This window comes from Drosophila bipectinata, chromosome 2R, assembly GCF_030179905.1.
Source record: "Drosophila bipectinata strain 14024-0381.07 chromosome 2R, DbipHiC1v2, whole genome shotgun sequence".
In the NCBI taxonomy this organism is placed as follows: Eukaryota; Metazoa; Arthropoda; class Insecta; order Diptera; family Drosophilidae; genus Drosophila; species Drosophila bipectinata.
In genome coordinates, this window is record NC_091737.1 from 10,969,552 (window position 1) to 10,990,289 (window position 20,738).

General features: G+C 42.1%; 9 protein-coding genes across 9 annotated transcripts; 3 read left to right on the top strand and 6 right to left on the bottom strand.

The window, feature by feature from the left end:
• Positions 1-286: 286 nt before the first annotated feature.
• LOC108132847 (probable cytochrome P450 6a23) lies at positions 287-1,959 on the bottom strand. The gene is made up of 2 exons (XM_017252411.3): positions 866-1,959; positions 287-799 (listed from the first exon to the last, which is right to left on the bottom strand). The coding sequence occupies exons 1-2, from the start codon at positions 1,944-1,946 to the stop codon at positions 378-380; spliced, it is 1,503 nt and encodes a 500-aa protein (XP_017107900.2). The 5' UTR covers positions 1,947-1,959; the 3' UTR covers positions 287-377.
• A 261-nt stretch (positions 1,960-2,220) lies between these two features.
• LOC108133240 (probable cytochrome P450 6a17) lies at positions 2,221-4,118 on the bottom strand. The gene is made up of 2 exons (XM_017253088.3): positions 2,764-4,118; positions 2,221-2,704 (listed from the first exon to the last, which is right to left on the bottom strand). The coding sequence occupies exons 1-2, from the start codon at positions 3,848-3,850 to the stop codon at positions 2,283-2,285; spliced, it is 1,509 nt and encodes a 502-aa protein (XP_017108577.2). The 5' UTR covers positions 3,851-4,118; the 3' UTR covers positions 2,221-2,282.
• A 244-nt stretch (positions 4,119-4,362) lies between these two features.
• Positions 4,363-6,096, bottom strand: Cyp6a22 (Cytochrome P450 6a22). Its single transcript, XM_017252412.3, has 2 exons — positions 4,900-6,096; positions 4,363-4,836 (listed from the first exon to the last, which is right to left on the bottom strand). Exons 1-2 carry the CDS (start codon positions 5,963-5,965, stop codon positions 4,400-4,402), a joined length of 1,503 nt encoding a protein of 500 aa, XP_017107901.2. The 5' UTR covers positions 5,966-6,096; the 3' UTR covers positions 4,363-4,399.
• A 412-nt stretch (positions 6,097-6,508) lies between these two features.
• EndoG (Endonuclease G) lies at positions 6,509-7,735 on the top strand. The gene has a single exon (XM_017252724.3). The coding sequence runs from the start codon at positions 6,608-6,610 to the stop codon at positions 7,538-7,540; it is 933 nt and encodes a 310-aa protein (XP_017108213.2). The 5' UTR covers positions 6,509-6,607; the 3' UTR covers positions 7,541-7,735.
• Positions 7,615-10,138, bottom strand: CCT5 (chaperonin containing TCP1 subunit 5). The gene is made up of 3 exons (XM_017252722.3): positions 9,914-10,138; positions 8,457-9,438; positions 7,615-8,394 (listed from the first exon to the last, which is right to left on the bottom strand). The coding sequence occupies exons 1-3, from the start codon at positions 10,019-10,021 to the stop codon at positions 7,856-7,858; spliced, it is 1,629 nt and encodes a 542-aa protein (XP_017108211.1). The 5' UTR covers positions 10,022-10,138; the 3' UTR covers positions 7,615-7,855.
• Positions 10,139-13,537: 3,399 nt separating this feature from the next.
• Oda (Ornithine decarboxylase antizyme) lies at positions 13,538-17,652 on the top strand. Its single transcript, XM_017252725.3, is given in 4 exon segments — positions 13,538-13,860; positions 16,047-16,203; positions 16,205-16,256; positions 16,320-17,652. Coding segments are annotated over 4 exon segments (789 nt in total). The 5' UTR covers positions 13,538-13,810; the 3' UTR covers positions 16,850-17,652.
• Positions 14,672-15,622, bottom strand: SmD3 (small ribonucleoprotein particle protein SmD3). The gene is made up of 2 exons (XM_017252726.3): positions 15,127-15,622; positions 14,672-14,943 (listed from the first exon to the last, which is right to left on the bottom strand). The coding sequence occupies exons 1-2, from the start codon at positions 15,443-15,445 to the stop codon at positions 14,807-14,809; spliced, it is 456 nt and encodes a 151-aa protein (XP_017108215.1). The 5' UTR covers positions 15,446-15,622; the 3' UTR covers positions 14,672-14,806.
• Positions 17,653-18,107: 455 nt separating the features above from the next.
• On the top strand, positions 18,108-18,969 carry LOC108133053 (spore coat protein G). The gene is made up of 2 exons (XM_017252727.3): positions 18,108-18,404; positions 18,534-18,969. The coding sequence occupies exons 1-2, from the start codon at positions 18,393-18,395 to the stop codon at positions 18,894-18,896; spliced, it is 375 nt and encodes a 124-aa protein (XP_017108216.2). The 5' UTR covers positions 18,108-18,392; the 3' UTR covers positions 18,897-18,969.
• Positions 18,970-19,721: 752 nt separating this feature from the next.
• LOC108133054 (neuropeptide-like protein 28) lies at positions 19,722-20,497 on the bottom strand. The gene is made up of 3 exons (XM_017252728.3): positions 20,308-20,497; positions 20,182-20,241; positions 19,722-20,123 (listed from the first exon to the last, which is right to left on the bottom strand). Exons 1-3 carry the CDS (start codon positions 20,314-20,316, stop codon positions 19,926-19,928), a joined length of 267 nt encoding a protein of 88 aa, XP_017108217.2. The 5' UTR covers positions 20,317-20,497; the 3' UTR covers positions 19,722-19,925.
• Between the last annotated feature and the right edge of the window lie 241 nt (positions 20,498-20,738).

Here is a 20,738-nt window from a genome sequence, read left to right on the forward strand (position 1 = left end):
CTTTTTATACTATATTCCCTGCTAAACCTCAGTGTGTGGGTTCTCTTGAGTGGTATCATAACAATGCATATGTTTTCTGATTAAAAACAATTAAACGTGTGTTTGCTGTCCAATTATTCAATAATCTACTCTCTTGGCGAAATCATAAATTATCTGAATATTTTTTATAAAACTTATCAAATGTTTTACCAAAAAAAATAATTATACACAAATTAGTATACCGGCCTGTTATCTGGGTAGTAGATACTCTTTGCAACTATGTATACCAGTTGATAGAATATATATTTTATTGATTAAACCACAAACCCCAACTGTACAAAAACGAAACTGCTGTTCAAATATGCTAGGAATCCTCAGACTAGTAGCATCTGATGATATTACTGGGATATCTTCTCCACCTTCAGATAAATGCCATTTTCTGCCGAAAGCAGAATATTAGGTGTCACATACTTCATAGGTATTTGAGTGACGGGAGCAACAGAAAACTTAAAACTCCTGATCAAGTAAGCTAGTCCCACCTGTGACTGCATCAAACCGAATCGTAAGCCGATGCAGTTGCGAGGACCTTCGCCGAAGGGCAGCCAGGTGCAGGATGGTCGGGCGGCAATGGCCTCTTCCGTGAATCGCTCTGGCTTGAACTTTTCCGGCTCAGGGTAAATATCCGGATCGTAGTGAATGCCCAAGGAAGGAATCACAACCTGTGTTCCCTTGGCAATAAAGTATTTAGGATCCTCTGGTGAAAAGTCCGTCTCAGTCTCCCTTGTCAGATGAGCCACGACGGGGTACTTCCGTAGGGTTTCTATAAGACATAACAGTTTTTGAATATTAGGCGTGCATTATTGAAATCTAAGTATAGTGTACTCACCCATTATGACCTGTTCCAGGTACTTCATTTCTCTAACACCCTCGTAGGTAAACACATTATTGTTTTTAGCGAGACCTTCATTGATTTCCTTTCGTAATCTGTCCTGGACATCCTGATTGAGAGCTAGTTCGTAGAGAGCAAAGCCCATTGTGGTAGAGCTCGTCTCGAAACCAGCCAAAAAGAATATGAAGGCCTGGGCAGCCAACTCATTGAAGGTTAATCCATCCTCCGAATTGCCCTCCTGTTCCTTCTGGTACAATTCAATCAGACTGTCCATAAAGTCGTTCCTTTTCTCCTTCGATTTCAGCCTGTAGTCGATGGTGTCTCGAACAATCCTAGTGTAAAAGTCCTCCACTTCTTGGATATTTATTTTTAAATGCAGTTGGCGGGACAGTTTTGGGAATCCGAAGAAAAAGAAGTCCAGCCAACCCCCGTATCTCCGCTCGGTGATTGCCCGCCTACCCATCGTCACAAACTCTGCTTTGGGATTATGGAGACTGTTGCATTGCAGACCAAAAGCGCAGGATCCGATGACATCCGAAGTAAATCGTGCCACCAAATCAACCACTTCCACAACTTGGCTTGAAACTGTTTTCTCGTTAAACACTTTCTCCAATTCTTCTCCAATTTTGACCACAATGGGGAACATGTGCTTCATCTTTCCGGACGTGAAAGTGGGTGACAGCTTGCGTCTTAGGTGTCGCCACTTTTGGCCTTCAATGGAAAACAACGTGCCCGAAAGCGGATCATCGGTTTCATTGTGGAAGGTTCCCCGATTCTCGAAGTGATTAAAGTCCTTGATCAATACCCTTTTCACCAGTTCCAGATCAGTGACGACAGCCGTTGGAGTTAAGAAGAAAAAGAAGCCAGCAAAGGGGTGAGAAGAACTTTTGTACTTGTTATAGTAGTCCCTAAAAATCACGGAAAAGTGTCGCTTCTTGGGCCAATCCTTAAGGTGTCCAAAAATTGGGTGGGGTGCATCGTGAGGTATACCCCTCCGCTGCCAATATCCGAGTCTCCGCCGGACGGCAAACACGACCAGCGACACCAAAACAAAAATCAGCGAAAGAAACAGCGACATTTTGAAGAGCAGAGTGTGCTTTCTAAACTGAACTCCAGTTAGGGGAAACTACGATTTATATAGCCGTACCACCCTTATCTTTTAATGTATAATCTTTAAGTTTTTCTTACTAGACAGACCTTATTGATAAAAGGCTTAGATTATTATTTATTTTTTTTTTTTTTGCTGTTTAATGGTCCTACGACAATACTATAATAATCTACAAATTTTCCTTAAAATGATATTTAAAAATAAAGACACTTGGAAGGGTTGGTGATATTTTAAATGGGTTTATTGTGTGTAGTAAAGAAAGGTTTAGGAAAAACATTTGTCAGTATACTTAAACAGCTTCTAGCTTCATTTAATCAACTTTTCTACCTTCAGGTGTATTCCGTTTTCAGCGGAAATCAAGATGCTCTTTATGACAACCTTCATTGGAATTTGTGTCTCTGGGGCAACGCTGAACCTGTAGCTCCGGATGAGGTAAGCTAGTCCTACACAAGTTTGCATCAAACCAAATCGTAGACCAATGCAGTTGCGAGGACCTTCTCCAAAAGGTAGCCAAGTGCAAGAGGGCCGAGCTGCAATGGCTTCCTCCGTGAATCTCTCTGGCCTGAACTTCTCCGGCTCGGGATAGATATCCGGATCATAATGAATTCCTAGAGCGGGAATCACTACAATAGTTCCCTTGGCAATAAAGTACTTGGGATCCTCTGGCGAAAAGTCTGTCTCAGTCATTCTGGTAAGATGTGCCAGAACAGGGTACTTGCGAAGCGTTTCTTTGCATATAACGAGTTAATATTAATACGAATCATACATAAAACCGCTTAGAACATACCCATTACGACCTGCTCCAGGTATTTCATTTCCTTAATGCCCTCGTAGGTAACCTCATTGTTGTTTTTAGCGAGGACATCATTGATTTCCTTTCGCAACTTGTCTTGGACATCCTGATTGAGGGCCAGTTCGTAGAGAGCAAAGCCCATGGTGGTCGAGCTCGTCTCGAACCCAGCTACAAAGAATATGAAGGCCTGGGCCAGCAACTCGTTGAAGGTTAATCCATCCTCCGAATTGCCCTCCTGCTCCTTCTGGTACATTTCAATCAGTCCATCCATAAAGTCGTTTCGTTTCTCCTTCGTTTTCAGCCTGTAGTCTATGGTCTCCCTCACAATTCCAGTGTAGAAATCCTCCACATCTTGAACGTTCAATTTGAGATGTAAACGGCGGGATAACTTTGGAAACCCAAAGATGAAAATGTCCAAGAGACCTCCGTAGCGATGCTCAGTGATCGCTCGTTTTCCAATTGTCACGAAATCAGCCTGGGGATTATGCAAACTATTGCAGTTGAGTCCAAAGGCACAGTTTCCGATTACGTCGGCTGTGTATCGGGCAACCAGATCCACCACCTCCAGAACTTGACCCCGACCTTCGGCCACCTTCTCGGCGAAAACTGCGTCCATTTCCTCACCCACTTTAACGACAATGGGGAACATGTGTTTCATTTTTCCAGACGTGAAGGTGGGCGTTAGCTTATGCCGCAGGTGACGCCACTTTTGACCTTCAATGCTGAATAGATTCCCAGTGAGCGGGTCATCGATCTCGTTGTAGAATACACCCCGATTCTCAAAATGATTAAAGTCCTTAATCATAACTCTCTTGACCAAGTCCAGATCGGTGACCACAGCGGTTCGCGTGAAAAAGAAAAAGAATCCAGCATAGGGATAACCTGAACCCTTGTACTTTTCGTAATAATCTCTAAAGATCGTGGCTATATGCCGCTTGGTAGGCCAATCCTTGATATTCCCGAAGAGTGGATTTGGATGGTCGTGAGGGATCCCTCTGCGCCGCCAATAACCATGACGTCGTCGAGCGGCGAATATTATCAGGGACAGCACAATAACAACCAGCGACAAAAAAATCGTCATTTTCGGACCACGTTCAGCTTCAAACTGAGTTTAAAAATCGGCTCTACGTTGGGTCGGTGTCCAAAAGCTCTCTTACGATCTCTTAGAACCAGTTTTATGAGACCCGTATCTTATATCTTTATTTATCAGCCGGTGAAATGTTTGGATTGTATGCTAAAGAGACTGAGAATAACAAACAAAACTTTGTGCCCTCAATAAGATTGCAAAAATAATAAAATTATACGCATTTTTTCAAAAGCTCCAGTGGCATCTACATATATATAGCTTTACATCTATATATATCTAAAAATTACGTAATTTTTCTAAGCATACAAAAACAAAATTCTACATTTTCCAAACAAGCTCATTGATCCGGAAAATAAATTATAAACAGATTGGTATTCTGGTGAAATTATATAGAGCGAGGCTAGTAGAAATGTTGATAGTGCCTGATGTCCCAATCGATTTTTTTCTTGTCATGCTTCACAGGCGTAATTCAGAAATACCATTCAATCGTACACACGTTTATAAAATTGATAAAATAAGTAGTGTATTTTGCAAGGCACAGAATCACAATTTTTTTAGCTTACTCAGCTCTTGAACCTTTAAGTAAATGCCATTCGCCGGACAGAGAAGAATATTCGACTTTACAAACTCGATTTTGGGCTCTGTTCGCGGACAGACGCTGAAGTGAAAGCGCCTGAGAAGATGAACCAGGGCAACGGTGGTCTGCATCTTTCCGAACCTCATTCCAATGCAGTTACGAGGACCATCGCCGAAGGGCAGCCAGGAGGCAGTAGGACGCAGGGCCAGCTGATCCGCCAAGAAACGCTCTGGTATAAATTTATGGGGTTCGGGATAGATTCTGGGATCGTGATGAATCCCGTAAACTGGTATTAGCAGCATCTGGCCGGGTTCTATGTAAAAATTACGATCACCCTTGGCAGCATAGAACTGCTTGGAGACGCGAGTAAGCTGGGGTAGTACCGGGTACTTCCGAAGGGTTTCTAAAAAAAGGAAAGTCTTCATTCTGGGTTTGATTTGATTTTTTTTTTTTAAAGCTTACTCACCTGCAATAACAAGCTCCATATAGCGCATCTCCTGCATGCTTTCGTATGTGAATTCTCCTTGGTGCATCTTCTGAGCCTCTTCGATTTCACTCCGCAGCTTCTCCTGTAGCTCCGGCTGCTTGGCCAACTCGTACAGAGCAAATCCTAGGGTAGAAGCCGAAGTGTCAAAGCCAGCGGCAAAAAATATAAACGCCTGTGCTGCTATCTCCTCCAGGGTGAGTTCGCCGCGTTGCTTCATCTCGATCAAGAGGTTCATAAAGTCATTCCGAACGATGCCCTGCTCCTCTCGCTGCCTCACAGTTTCCCGGACAATGCCGACATAGAAATCCGTGATGTCCTGATGGATCTGACAGAAGCGGAGGCGTCGCGCCAGATTCGGAAAACTCTCGATGAATAAGTCGACCAGTTTGGTGTGACGTCGCTCCGAAAAGGCTCGCCTGCCCATTACAGCAAACTCTGCCTCGGGATTTCGGAGGCCGTTGCACTCCACTCCAAAGGCACAGCGACCTATGACATCGGAGGTATAGCGCGCCATCAGACCACCAACTTCCAGTATTCCACATATCGAGTTTTCGGCGAGGTCTCCGCACACCCCAGCCAGTTCCACACCCACCTCGCACACCGTGGGGAACATGAACTTCATCTTTCCAGAACTGAATGTGGGTGACATTTTAGTCCTCAATGGTCGCCACTTTGGTCCATCGATTCGAAAAAGATGACCCGTCAAGGGATCGTCCCGTTCATTATGATACATGCCGCGATCCTCGAAGTTTGCAAAGTCGCGTATTAGAACCTGTTTGGCCACCTCCAGGTCCAGAATCAAAACCACCGGGCGGAGCATTATGAAGAACCCCGCAAACGGAGCGCCACAGTCTTTGAACTTCTCATACAGCGGGGTTATGATGTCAATAAAGTGCTTGGTTTTCCGGAAACCTTCCATATTCCCCGTGGGAAAAGTTCCTGGGACATTTCCGATTCTCCGCCGAGTCCAGTAGCTATAGCGAGTCCGCACAAACCAAAATCCTACCGCCAGGGCGATCAGGACTACCGCGATCAGATCTCTCATCCTTTCTCGATCCAGGGGTGACTCTGAACTGAACAAGGCAACGATTTGGAAACGTCTCAATAATATACGCCGACTCAGCTGCCGTTCCAATGTAAACAAGCTTAAATATAGCTGATAACCTCGTCTCGGATTGAAACCACATTGAAACAAAGTGGAATCGGAGAGTGAAGCTTTAAGAGGAGAATAGAGCAAAGTCGAACGAAAAGAGGGAGATAGGTCAGGAAAAGTGGAAAAGCGATTTAAATGAAATTGGAGCTCTCTCAACATAATTATATAAACATAAACCATATTTCTTAATAGTACAAACTTTAAGATAAAATAAGATAAAATTAAAGTTATGTATTGATATATATTTTTTTTGAGATACTGTATATTTACATTACCAAATACATAAAACAAACAAAAAAATCCTAACATGTATTTGAAAATTAAGAATATTAGTTTACTAATTTAAACATAGTGAATCTGATTCTTTGTTTTTAAAGTTTGAATTTCAAAGTTTTCAAATATGCTTTAGAAAACCGTTATCGTACTATTGTCCAATTTTTGATTTCGAGACTCGGTCACACTACCGTACCTGAAATTGTGCAATAGCGGTCTTTAGTGGTCTTTTTGACCAAATTTATCAATTAAACTAGAAAAATGAGCGGCAGAGGAGTTAGTAGAATATTAACAATTGGAGCCACCGCCCTTGGAGCCTTCTACCTTGGTTCCCACTTTGAACGACAGAAGCGCATCGATGGGCCCGATGGCGGAAGCCCCCGTCTTCCTGGGTTACCTACTTTTGGGACTGTTTCGGCGGCCAGTTTGATTCCTGCCCAAGAAAGCAATGTCAGTCTAGCGGCAACACCTTCAAGGATTGGACAAATAATGAAGTATGGATTCCCGGGATTGGATAACGTGCGGTCCCACTCCGACTACGTGCTCTCCTACGACCGCCGGAATCGAGTGCCACATTGGGTATTTGAGCACCTGACGCCGGACTCTGTAGCCAAAAACGATGCTGTAGATCGAGCCAAGTGCGACTTCAAGCAGGATGAGAGCATTCATCCCTACTTTCGGTCTCAGAATACGGATTACAGGCGGTCCGGTTACGATCGCGGTCACATGGCCGCTGCTGGAAACCACCGGTTGCACCAAAAACATTGCGAGGAGACCTTTTACCTATCCAATATGGCACCCCAGGTGGGGCAGGGCTTCAATCGGGACGCGTGGAACACCCTGGAGATGCATGTGCGCAAACTTACTAAAATCTATCCGAACGTGTATGTCTGCACGGGCCCTTTGTACCTGCCCCGAAAGGAAGACGATGGCAAGACATATGTTAAATACGAAGTTATCGGAGCAAACACGGTGGCAGTTCCCACCCATTTCTATAAAGTAGTTGTGAGCGAAGCTACTGACCAAAAACTCCACATGGAAGCCTATGTTATGCCCAATCAAGTGATCAGCAATGATACGCCAATAAGTGTGTTCCAAGTGCCCCCAGAAACTGTAGAACGGGCGGCTGGATTACTTTTCTTCGACCAAATGAACAGAAAGCAACTGGCCACCGTCAATGGCAAGAAAGTCTAGAACTTTTGTGCCTTTGTAAATAATCTATTTTATGATTGGAAGGGAAACCAATTGGCCCAAAGAAAAGAACCAACTTAGTTTTGGTTTTAGTGTATTTGACCAGGGAGAATCCCTTGTTTAATGTAATTTTTTTCTTTTCCAAAGAACTTGTGAACGTTAATAAACGTAATCAATTAATACAGATATACATAGAGATGAGGCGTTGCGCGGGTGTTCTTGATCGTGAGGAGTTTAGCAAAGCGAGAAGGGGATGCGAATCTGAATCTGTCGGGTGCTGACTGATGTGTAAGGTGTTAGTGGATCGATGACAACACTCTACATGCCGCCGTCGTTCTTGGAGCGCACGTCGTCGATCTTGAGTATCATCTTGACGAGCTGAGTGGAGAGCAGGATCTGCTGCTTCTTCGAGTGCAGGGACTCGACCACGTTGTGGTTCTTCATGTCCGAATCACCCGTCAGCATGCAGTCTACTCCCAAGCTAGGCTTCTTCTCAGACACCTGGCTAGCCTTCAGTTCCGAAAGTGTCTCCACGGGATGCAGACCACTGTTCTCGGCCAGGGCAAGCGGAATGCTCTCCAGGGCTACGGAGAAGGCGCGGAAGGCGTACTGCTCCAGCGTAGACAGCTGGTCGGCTTCCTTAGCCACAGCCAGGGAGCAGCTTATCTCGGCAGCACCACCACCGTAGACGATACGGGAATCCTTGACCAAAGAACGCACGACACAAATAGCATCATGGATGGAGCGCTTAGCCTCGGCGATGATCATGGCGTTGCCGCCTCGCAAGAAGATGGTCACAGCCTTCGAGTTCTTGCACTCCTCAATAACCAGCATCTTGTCCTTGGATGTACCAAAAGCTAAAAAAAGGGGAAAAGGATATTAATTATTCTCCTTAATTATCCTGATTAGTCGAACTTACCCATTTCTCGGACAAGACCAGCTGTTCCCAGCTTCTCGGCTGTCAGTTCCTCGAAACGCGGCACAATACGACCACCAGTGGCGATAGCGATGAGCTCAATCTCGGGACCTCCAACCCAGCGCACGGCGGGCAGTTCCTGCTGCAGCAGCAAGTGATTGGCTTCATCGTCGAAGCCCCACTGGCAGATGGCCAAGGTGGCGCCGGCGTCCTTGACTTGCTTCACCATTTGGGTGAACTTCTCCTGCTCATACTCACGCAGCGCCCTGTAGTCCTCGGCGGAAGTAACGTCCAACTTATGCTTGGTCTTGGGCTTCGGGGGCTCGAACGGGCAGGTGAGAATGGCCAGCTTGACGTCCTTCAGCTCTTTAGGCATTTGAGAGTGGCTTAGGGTCTTGTCCACGATAACACCCTTAACCAGCAAGGAATCCTCCATGCGGCCACCGACCTTAGTTTCAATCTTGATGAGCTCGAAGTTCACGTCCTTCTTTTCAATGTCAGCCACATTGAGCACAGCATCCACGGCCATTTCAGCCATCTGACGGTGACACTTGTTCACAATCTTGCTGCCCAGGGTGGTCATGGCGATCTGGATCAGGGGCTCCTTGTTCTTCGGGTCCACGGGGAAGGGCTGGGCGATGGCATCCAGCTGCTTGATGGCGCACTGGGCGGCAAGCTCGAAACCATCGGCGATACGAATGGGGTGGATACCCCGATCGATAAGTCCCTCTGCCTGCTCCAAAAGAGCTCCAGCCAGAACCACAACACCAGTGGTTCCATCGCCGATCTCGTCGTCCTGCGACTGCGACAGCTGCACCATCAGCTTGGCGATCTCGTGTTCAACCTCCATCAGTTTCATGATGGTGGCGCCGTCGTTGGTGACAGTCACATCACCATCGGGGCTCACCATAATCTTGTCCAGACCCTTGGGACCCAACGAAGTCTTCAGGGTGGAGGCGATTTGGCGAGCGGCCATAATGTGAGTCTGCAGGGATAAAACATATTTAGAAAATAAGTTAGAAATGGGTTTCAAAAGTTGGGAAGCTTGTCTGGGAAGCGTATGTAAGACACTTGGTGGGGCGCGTGACTCAGCCGGCAATGCAGGGAAAACATCTGTGCGGCGTTTTAACCTCAAAATTGCTCAGTGACGTCAGATTTTGTAAATTTTTGGGCGAAACAACGCTAGTACATAGGAAAATAATATTTCTAGGACCTGATAACACTAAGGATCATGATATCTGATACTTTTCATTAAAGCTTGGAGTGGCTGCTAAATTTTAAACCGGCTTCTGTGACCATCTGGAACGTTCCACAGACGATGCGTCATTGTTTGGGTTCTTTTTCGGAAATAAAGCGAACAAAGGCTGTCCTAATGGATATATCCTTCTTTTGTTGTAGCGTCACGTGAGAAACACGGGCATCCAGACATTTCAAAGCGTCCACTCCTCTTTTTCATTTACCTTAATGGCATCTGTTCCTGTGATGCGCTTCTGGCGCTCCTGGTCACGCAGAATGATGAAGGGCCGACCATATTCGTCGAACGCGAACGTTCCGGGAAAGGCGCTCATTGTTTTCGAGTTGGGCGGAACACGATTTTCAACAATATAATTAAATAAGTTTGAAAAGGGCAGAAAAAACTCGGATCACTCGTACCTCGTGGTGACAAGTGCGTAGAGTGGCCGCGCCCGATGATTCAAAAAGTCCTAAGTGAGCCAAAGCTTTCGGCATTTTCTAAAAATACTGAATGTCACAATAATTAGTTTTATCATTAGAAGACTAGTGATAAACGTTAAAACTACAGATAAAACTTTTAAATTTATGAAAAATTACTATTCGAAACATAATTCAATAACATTAAAAAAAATTCCAAAATCAAATAAAAAAATACCATAAAATTGCCTAAAAAATCCACAGCAAATGCTATAAAAGGCCTGGCCCGCAGTATTTTCTTCTGTCAAACCAGATTTCTCAAAGCAAGTGCAGCAATTACTTGGAGTTTCGTTCCATTAAACAAAAGCCAGTTTTCTCTACGAAAGCCTTCTTTTTGTTCACATCAATTCGTTCTACGTGCGTTAATTTGAAACCATTAAGTGTGAAAATGCCATCCAATATGAATAATAAACTGTAAGTTTATATAAAGGAAAAAGTGCCAGTTCGATTTTGTAGTGTGAAAAAGAAAATGAGAAAAAGAAAAAAGAAAAGTGCTAGGGAGTTCGTAACACGACCCCTTCCAATTGGTGGCATGTAGGCTTGGTTGTAATGGTTTGTAGTGTAATAGTTTTAGTGTAACCTGCTAATTCGGTGGTGTTGGTTTTTTCACGTTCACATACATATGTATGTACATATGTACATCAGCAGCTGTGTTCGTACATATTTTTTTTTACAGTCAGGAATGACGTACACAGCTAACCAATTAACGGAACTTTTACCAATTGAAAGAGCCCTTATGGGCAGTCCGTTTTGTAAGTAAAGTAAATAATTAATTTCAGAAAATAAACAGTTTTGTTTTTTTGAAATTTAATTTTTACTTTATTTTGCCCTATATGTATTGTTTATTTTCTTTTGTTTTTGTTATTATTGCTGCTAGCCAAAATGGCCGCCTTGCATGGTTGCCACCCTGGCAACAGAACCAGATTCTTTTGTTGATTATAAAAACAATAAAAAAAAGCTTCAACAGCATCCGCTCTATGAGATAATAAACTTAATCCATTTGTTTGCAGCTTGTACATACATAAAACAATTAATTAGCTCAAACACCACATCATGGTGGAAAGTCTGGCAACATTGTGAGCTTTTATTTACAGTTCGACCTTTTCCAATTGGAGAACATACGGATGCACATAGATATGTATATACACACATATGTGTATTTTTTCTGCCCTAAAAAAAATTGGCATTTGCAAAACAAACTGTATGCAATGGAATAAAGCGAACTTTCTATAATAACCTAAAATGCTATAGAACATTCCAGCCCAGTTTTATTCCAGTTTCTGTAGAAATGGCCACCACTTCCAGTTATTTTCCAATGTTGCACGTCAGCCAATCTTGCAACAGTATTATGTCATAAACAACCACACATATTCAACGAAAATGGCTGTAAACAACGGAAAATTCCACTCGCCATTGCACTCGACTTCTTTGTTGTGTGGCAAGGCAGATAAGTGAAGGATAGAAAGAGAGGGAGAGCACGATATTGGGTCATCGTCTGGTTTCTAGCAGCTTCTTTCGACGCTGAGACCAGTTTATCTTATCGGAGATCATGTCCTCCCTCCCTTATCGCGTCTATTGTTCTGGGCCTGCAGTGTATAGTCAAGGTGCCCGTGTTTGTTTTATGACATCGTCTCCAGAGCTTTTGCCTCAAATCTTGCTTGTTTGTCGTTCTTCTTTTTTTTTTTTTTACTGCTGTTTGCACTCTAGCCTCTGAAAAGTGTACCCTGGTCCCCCAATATTTGTCGAGCATTACTGTTTTTGATGTGGTTACACAAGCCGTTCGTTTTACTGGACTTATCACCTGCCAGTTATCTAGAATCTAGACTAGATCTAATCTACTATATGGCATGAATTGCTCTGCTTTGTTTTCATTCCATTTTAGCTGCAATCCTCTAACAGGGACAAATATTCTTATATCCAAGGTTTGTCAGGAATATAACCGGAATTATGAAATATATAACATTCCATAGCATTACTCGATTACCGTTGCTTGTTGCTAACACGTGAGCTACATACATATGTATGTATGTATGTACATACATTGGAATACTTAAAATACATTTGAATTGTAAAATAATACAAATGTGAGTAGCACCAGTTCATGGGAATAAGATATTCGCTACCCACAGTTGGGGGCACACGTATAGGACTACTGATAAAGAATTCCAGGCCTTGGAGCTAAACAATGGCTTTCATTTTCCTCATAAATCATTTTAAGCACTAAAAACAGGAACTTCTTGGTGTTATTTTAATACTAAAAACATGTTATTTCTTGCTAATTATAGACTTTATCTTATAACTCATCTTCAGTTTACTATTTAGCATTAATATGTATTAATACAGTCAGCAAAGAAATTATTCGGACACCGAAATATACTTATATAAAGGCTTATTTCTGGGAAAAAATGAAATTTTTGGCACTGTTTTTATTTTTTTCTGTTAAAAACTAATTATTAAAAACATATTATTAAATAAAAATTTAATTATTTTTGTTGTGTATATAAATAAAAAAAGAAAAGCAAAACAAGAGCTTAAAATTCGGCAAAAAAATTATTCGTACGTCTTCAAGATTATCTGTTTTCTTTGTGAATAGAAAGGTAATCGGCGTTTTTTTTTTGGAAATTTACTTAGAAATACTTCGATCTAGAAAAATACGTGCGTTTTTTATGCTATGCTTTACTTTTGCTTTCGAATTATTAATTTAAAAAAATGTATGTTAACGGGTGTCCGAATAATTTCTGTGCTGACTGTATATTCACCTTTTATCGGTCATTTTATTGTGTTACTCACTATCTTTTGTGGTTGGCGATTGCTATATTGATGTTATTGCTATATTGCGATATTGATTCGTCATTGTTTTTATTTTGGAAAATGTATACGAATTTCGCCCCAAACACCGGACACGTGCAGGCAAAAACGCTGCCCATATTGTGTGGAATGGAGAACATTTTCCTATAAATTTATTTTTTCTTTCTTCGTCTGTATAAGTTAACTTTTTGCCGATATATTTTTAGCCCTACCGCCTGTGTTTTCCTCTCGAATTTGCGTATTAGCCGGCCGACTAAATAAACACAAATTGTGGGGTTTGTCGGCGTATCTTTTCATGCAAATTTAGTATGAATTATTTTCGCTTTGTTTTGCAATTTTCTACGACCCAACCCCTAACCAAACCCCCTATATATTGTCGCAAAAAAAAAAAAAAACAGGAGAAATTTGCGACCTTGGGCCGTTAGTCTGTTCCACACTATTGAAATTCATTTTGAGATCCATATCTGATGATGACCGACTGTACCCCCGACAGTAGTATATCTCGACGAGAGGCCTCCTCTTAGTAGCTGAACTTAATCACATAAATGATGCCACAGCCGGTTGGATGTCGTCAGTCGCCAGACAAACGCCCAAAGCAAAGCACCTCACATATCTGAACTGAAAACCCAGGAGGGAATTAAAGTTGAATATCAGGCCAGATTACAGAACTTTTCGATGTGAATCACAGTGCGCCCGCGTCAAAGGACCGAAAGCAACGAAACTGTGATAACCAAAGCACACACAAGACAAAAATCCAAAATCCAAAAGATAGTGAACTGCAGCTGTGATAAATCATCCCTAGAGTCTAGACCAAATATTTACCTTAGTTTGCGCCAGCGATGACGACATCGAGCAACAACTTGCAACCAGAGAACCAGACCGTTCTGGGGTACGTCAGCAGCCCATTATTTTAGAGAAATTAGAGATCACGCAAGGTCGTTAGGCAATTTCACTTGTCCTGCACGTGCCATCGATTGAGATGTCATAGGCATTGCATGAGAATTATTATGGACCTCCGCCCATCCTCATAAATTGCATCCATTAAGCGCAATGCACCCGAACGCCTACCATTCAGGCCTCCTCCCATTTGCGCTCAATTCACAGAGCTCTGCCAAGTGCGCAGTTTGTTGATTTAATTGGGTATATGGCAGGGAAACAACAAAATGCTTGGCATTTTTCACGTCCGCCCTAGCCGGCAAAAACCAAAATATCTATACACCATGTACATACGTATCCATACGTATTTTGTGTCTGTCCCCATTGAATGTTTGATTAACACCTCGAGAATTTCAAATGCGAATAAGTGAATAAAGAGAGCTGTCCGTCGACAGTCCAGATACCATTAACACTGTCATGGAATTGCTCTCTTTGTATAATATTCGACGCTTCGCTCCGACACTAACCCACTAATTTCGTTTTGTCCCCCGACCTAATCTGTCCGTTGTCCTGTCTGTTCTCGGCTCCGGCCGCAAGGATACTCCACGAATAGTGAAATGAAGAGAGCTATCCGTCGACAGTCAAGTTAAAACGGATTGTAATACTGTCATGGAATTGCTCTCTTTGTATAACATTCGAAAGGCGACGATATCGGTGTGCTTATATGGTTTTAAGCTAAGCTGTAAGCGTCTGCTGGTGTTGGTGGTTAATCGTTTTCTACATTCCAGGCCGATCCTCGTTTAAATAATTGATGCATTGTGGAATTCAATTTCACTTTGTATTCTTTGCTATTGACTTTAAAATACTTCACACAAGTTTAAAGTTTCGCCCGCCCGTTTATAAAATATAGATCCCGCAGCTTAAAGATTATCAAAAATGCATTGTTGCGACGGAAATTCCTACAGGCCGCCGCGTCCACGTCCGCCGGTGGGTCCACCCTGCCAGGCTCCTCGTCCGCCAGGGCCTCCCGGAGCTCCCGGTGGTCCTCCAGTGCCTCTTCCACCTCCAGTCGGTCCGCCTCGGCCTCTGCCTCGAGCTAAAATTTTTAATCGTTTAGTTTTTATATTAAAATTTTCATTAGTTAATATTACAAGTCAAAATCAAGTTAAATAAAATTTAAATCTTGATGTCTTTCACCCAAGAAGGATTTATTTTCTTGATGAAATGGTATAGGGAAGCCCCTAAGATTTTGTCTTGTAATAGGTGACCTGAAACTCACCCTGTGCGCGTAGAATGGCCGCTTTGCCGCGTCCCGCCGTTCCACCAAGCCCCTTGCCCGTCTGCTTCTTGAACATCGGGGCATTCTTTAGCATGTCCGGCAGAATGAGGAACCTGATCTTAGAGCCGCGAATGTAGACGTTCTCCAGACTAGCCGTACGTCCGTCCCGGTAAGTCACCGTGATCTGCGTCATCTGGCAATTCATGTTGTCCTCAGCCTCGATTAGCTTGCCGCGGTACACCTCGCCGGTGATGGTTTCACATGTGATTATGTGGCCCTCGGCCTCGTGCAGGACTTTAATGGGTACGCCAATAGACATATTTCCTTTGTTTTATGTTTTTTCGTGTTTTCTGTGTAGTTACTATTGATTTTTCCGGTTTTTTCTGATGCCGCTTGATGTTTCGCGAGTTTTTCTTAGCGCAAAGGTTTACGTCGTGTATCTGTCCGTGTATGTGTGCGATTTGACAGCTCCGAAAAATGGCGTTTATGGTGTTGCCAGACCGCTGCCGTCTTAGGTCCCATCTCTAAAGATATCGCAGAGCAGCATTTGAAGTCGTGACTATCGGCTATCGTAATTCCGATAAACGGCGCGCTTATCTTATCTCCTCAAAATGTACACAAACAACTTAACGTCATAAAGCGTATTTAATTTAATTGTCCCTGCATCATTTGCTGATAAGCTACACTCTTTTTCCTTCGTCGACAATTCATCAGTTGTCCAACAGCTATTGCGCCGTTCAGCCACCAATTGTCTTCAATCGTAATCATGATTAGGTAAAACCACCCATTACAATTAACCTACAAGTTTTAGGAATTGAAAAAGGTTTTAAGCCATAAAAAGGACACACAAAATCGATCAGGCCCGGTCCAAACCCGATAATATTTATTTAATACCTAATTACCTACTTTTTTGTCTACAGCGACCCAAAGTTTAGTAGTGGCTTCGTTAGAAGAGAGTTTAATGACAGCGGTATTGCCGATGGCAAACTCCGCACCATCTCGACTTCTTCTTGCGCCACGACCATGTCAACTGAGTCCTACCGCATCTCTCTCGGCGTAGGGCCTCTGTGGTGGTCCTGATGTCCCTGTCCACCACAGAACAGATCACGATAGGGCATCGCTCTTAACGGGTAAGTTAATCATCATCATTTCATTTCTTTTTGACTAACTGTATCCTTGAAATATCCTTTCAGGCCACAGCCGTAAGTCTTCGGTCGACTCGGCTGGTAGCAGTCTGTACGAGGCCGGCTCCAGGGCGTCTTCGCCGTCGTCCTCCTCGTCGGAAATCTCCGACTTGGAGTCGCAGGGAGACCTCCATTCGCTGTACTCGCACGATGATTGCCAGGAGGTGCTGCGCCAAATCCTGCAGCACGACCAGCCGGTGCAGATTTCCATCAAACTGCATGTCACCGAGGACTTATACACCAATTGGATGACGATTTTGAACCCGGTCAACAATTTGCTTTATGTCGCTTTGCCGAAGGAACTGCCAGCAGCCGGCTCCAAGCAGACTTTCGTCTCGCTTCTCGAGTTTGCCGAGGATAAGCTGGAGGTGGATGGCGTCGTAATTGCGATGAGCAAGGAACAGCCGAACCGCGTTCCCTTGATTGAGGCATTTTTGTTTATGGGTTTCGAGCCGCTGTCGAGGAAGGCACCACAGGCCCCACCTGCTGCCATCAACGACAATGAGAACAATTATTTCTTCTATAAAATCGAGGAGTAGTCAGGCGGCAGAGGGGGCGATTTTCGCAGAATTTTACCATCACACCGATCAATTTAATCACAAAAATCAATAACAATTTATTATCCAACTATCGTAGTTTCCGCAAACTTATAGCTTATACTTAGTAACACTGACATATTGGCCCCAATGTGTTCAAAGAAACAAAACAAATTCAATATTTAAAATACCGGTGTTAAAATTGTCGAAAATCGCTTAAAATTGTCTTCGAAGCGGCGTATTTCTTTGGTAGTCTTTTCAATATGGCCAGCCACGTTAAGAGCCGGATCGTAAAATATTTTACAAATATATAATCAAAAATATAGCAAAAAATGTAAAAAAAAATATAAAAGAAAAAAATGTCAAAAAAAAAAATACAATGTATTAACCCTAAGTTTAATCTTGAATCAATGTCATATTTATGTTTTTTTCTACGTTTTAATAATATTTTTGTTCGTTTCATGTATTTTTCAATTATTATATCCATGCGTATATATGAAGATCTTAATCCCAATTTCTTATATCTATAATATATTTTATATATTTTTATTCACTTTTTGTATACTTAGTACGAAGAAAAAAGAAAGAAGAGATAAAAGAGGATACGAAGAAGCATTATAAGGGAAGCACATTTATTCACATACGCCAGAAGATTCAAATTCAAATACTATATCCAATATTAATAAACGTAATATTCAATAGAATTCCACACCACACAAAAGAACTTTTTTATTATACCTTTTTTTTCATATTTAAGTATGATTTACTTGATTCCAATAATAAAACGTATGACTTAAAAAAAAAAACGTTATCTTTGTTTTCTTGATAATTGAAATCAATATTTATGACGCGCCGTTGATGGCGTACTATTATTTTGCGAATATCTCAAGTGGAAGTGGCTGAGTTCCAATGGATGCCTCTTTAGCTGAAGATAACGAAAGTAAATACCGATAAAGGTGGCTTTTGCTTTGGTTATGATTGCCTTATAACCTTCCACTAGATATGTACGTGGAATGGAGAGAGTTTTTAATGATTTTAAATAAGACATAAAAACAAAACCTTACAGAAAGAATTTCTTTGTTCCTTCAATAGACAAACTCTCATTGGCAACAATGGTATATGTATCTAGAAGATGTTTTCTTTTTATAAAAAAATATGTTCTATAAGTTGTAAAACAAATTTGGCATAAACGTTAAATTATTTTTTAGCAAACAGTTACTGAGCATGACTGAGCATCTTCCCTTTTTAATCTGGACTTAGAAATCATACAACAGCTGTTCCACATTAAAATACATTGGCTCACTGCCTGTTTATGGGCGATAAAACTCTGCCGCTCTCAAAAAAAAAAAAGCTACTATATACCTATCTATGTGATATAGGGGTTTTCGTGGAGCACCAGCAGGCATGGCTACATATATAAAGAGATAACGATATAACCAGCAACGGAAGAGGTTCCGAAAAACAGTCGAGATCCGAACGCCGCGGAGTTTACACGAAATAAAAGGTCTGTAAGCGGAGTCAAGTCAATATCCCAGGAGGTATCATCATGCTGAAGGCGGTGAGTGTACAATCGATGGGTCGAAAGCTATCTTATCGGACTATAGATAAGGGGCGGTAGCTTCAGTTCTCGATCCTTTCCAATTATGTTTACACAATTTAACTGAATTGCATTGGATAAAATTTGCAGATTATTATTTTTGCCACGCTCTTGGTCGCCGTGGCCTTGGCCATGCAACCATTGGACGCCAAGGATGAAAACAGCCGGCACCATCACCTGAACCACAAGCGCCAGTTGTCGCAGCACCACCACAGCCATCAGCAACATGGACTTTCAGATAAAAAGGAACATCTGAAGCACGGCAGAGAGGTGGCTCACCAGGCTGCAACACACGTCAAAGGACACGCCAAGACGCATAAGTCTCACAAGAAGCACCCTCATAGGTCGCAGGATGGGCACTCCAGCCGGAAGGCTCGCTCTCACTCCACACACCACCAATCGCAGAAATCCGGACACAACCACAAACACCATAAGGCATCCCGTGGCCATTAGATAACCTATTTATATCCTAGCTTATATGTGTGTAAGCCATTTCCAAAATAAAAACAAAGACCCTTAAAATATATTTACATTTTGTCGATGACCTTTTGAATTCCTACCCAACATTCCATATTAAATATTATATCAAAGGATTATTTTTTAATCCTTTAGTATTAGTCATAATTGGTCAGCGACTTTTAATTCGTTTGGCTTACGGAAGCACTTTTTTAATTGCGATAAGAAAATACTTTGAAATCTTTTGTGTAAGAAATGATAAGAAATTAAACTTTGGAATCTTTATTATTTATACGGAAATGAACATTCCAAGATAATAACTAAGATATTAATTCTAATTTTTGAAAAAGGGGAATTAACATTGGGTCTAGAAGTGTAACACCAAAGACACTAAATATATATTAATTTAATATATGATGTTGTCATGATCGCGGTCCACATAAAAAGGTGGTATTTTTAGGAAAAGTCCTTAAAAAGCAATTTTTCACAATTATGATTACTAAAATGGTACGTTATCCACTGTAATCGTGAGCTTTCATGGTTGACCCTCTTTATGGCCCGAATATTAAGCATGTGTGGATCGTTAAAGCCCGGCTAAGAGACTGACTGTGCTGGGTCCAAGCCCCAGGTTCGGGTCGGCAGTTCAGATGTGTAATTACTCTTGGCCAACTCGGTCTATTGGCCGGCTGTTGTTACGTTGGCTGACCATTGAAATCGCTACAATTTCTTTGGAAGCGCCGGGCCAGGTCTCAAAAATCCGGTTTAGGATGCCTGACAATTGAAATTTGAAAATAATAAGCCGCACATGCGTATGTACTCGTCTCTGTATATAAACTGTTTTGTTTTTATTGCGATTATGCCGGTGTTAATTGTGCCTGGGGTCAAAAACTCCTCTAACGTCATCGCCAAAACATCAAAATGAGTTTCAAGTCAGTGAAAGGGTTAAGCTGTGAGGGGCTTGTATAATTTCTTTGGTAACTGCAATGGTAATATAGGAACGGTTTCAGTTTTTAAATGTCACTGGGTCTAACCCCACACAGGATAAATTCTCGGGCGGTAATACCCGCCGTAGTATCTTCCATAGCTTCGGTATCCTCCGTACTTGTAGCCACCACCATATCCTCCACCATACCCGCCATAGTACAGAGGAGCAGGAGCCGCATAATAACCGTAACCAATGGAATCGGCCGTGGCTAGGTCCCCATCGGCACCTGCATTTTCGTTCTGAAAATAATAATTATATATTTTTCAATGGAGAATTTGCTCTTTATTTTATCCTTACCTCAATAGGACCTCCAGATATGACCGCCACAAAGGACAATGCCAAAATAATGGAAAATATCTAAAATAAAGGCAGAAACTAATGTTATTATAATACTTAACTGACCTAAATTGTTTTATTCACTACCTTTGTCATTGCTGAGATTGTTTACAAAACTTCTAGGGGATTTACTTGAGCTTTGTGATTTGTGGCAAATTAGCAACTTTTTTCCCAGCCGGGTGTTCTTGTTAGATGCGTTGTTGTCCGTAAACTGTGATCCAGAATAACAGATCAACAATATTTATAGGGATCCAAACCATTCCGGAGATTGATTTCGCACATGATCATTGATTGGACAAACATGGGGAATCTGGGGATGTCGTTACCCGGTGGGAAATGAGCTGTCTCAGATCAGGGTCAGATTGATGACTTGATTTCAATTTCTAAATTGGTTAATTGTTTATAAGAATTGTTTTTAGGAGTAAATGACGCAAAAGCTACATTCAAATTAACTTTAATTAACAACTTGATAATTGATTATTAGCTGATTCACTTTATTTAATTTTTATACTTTAAAA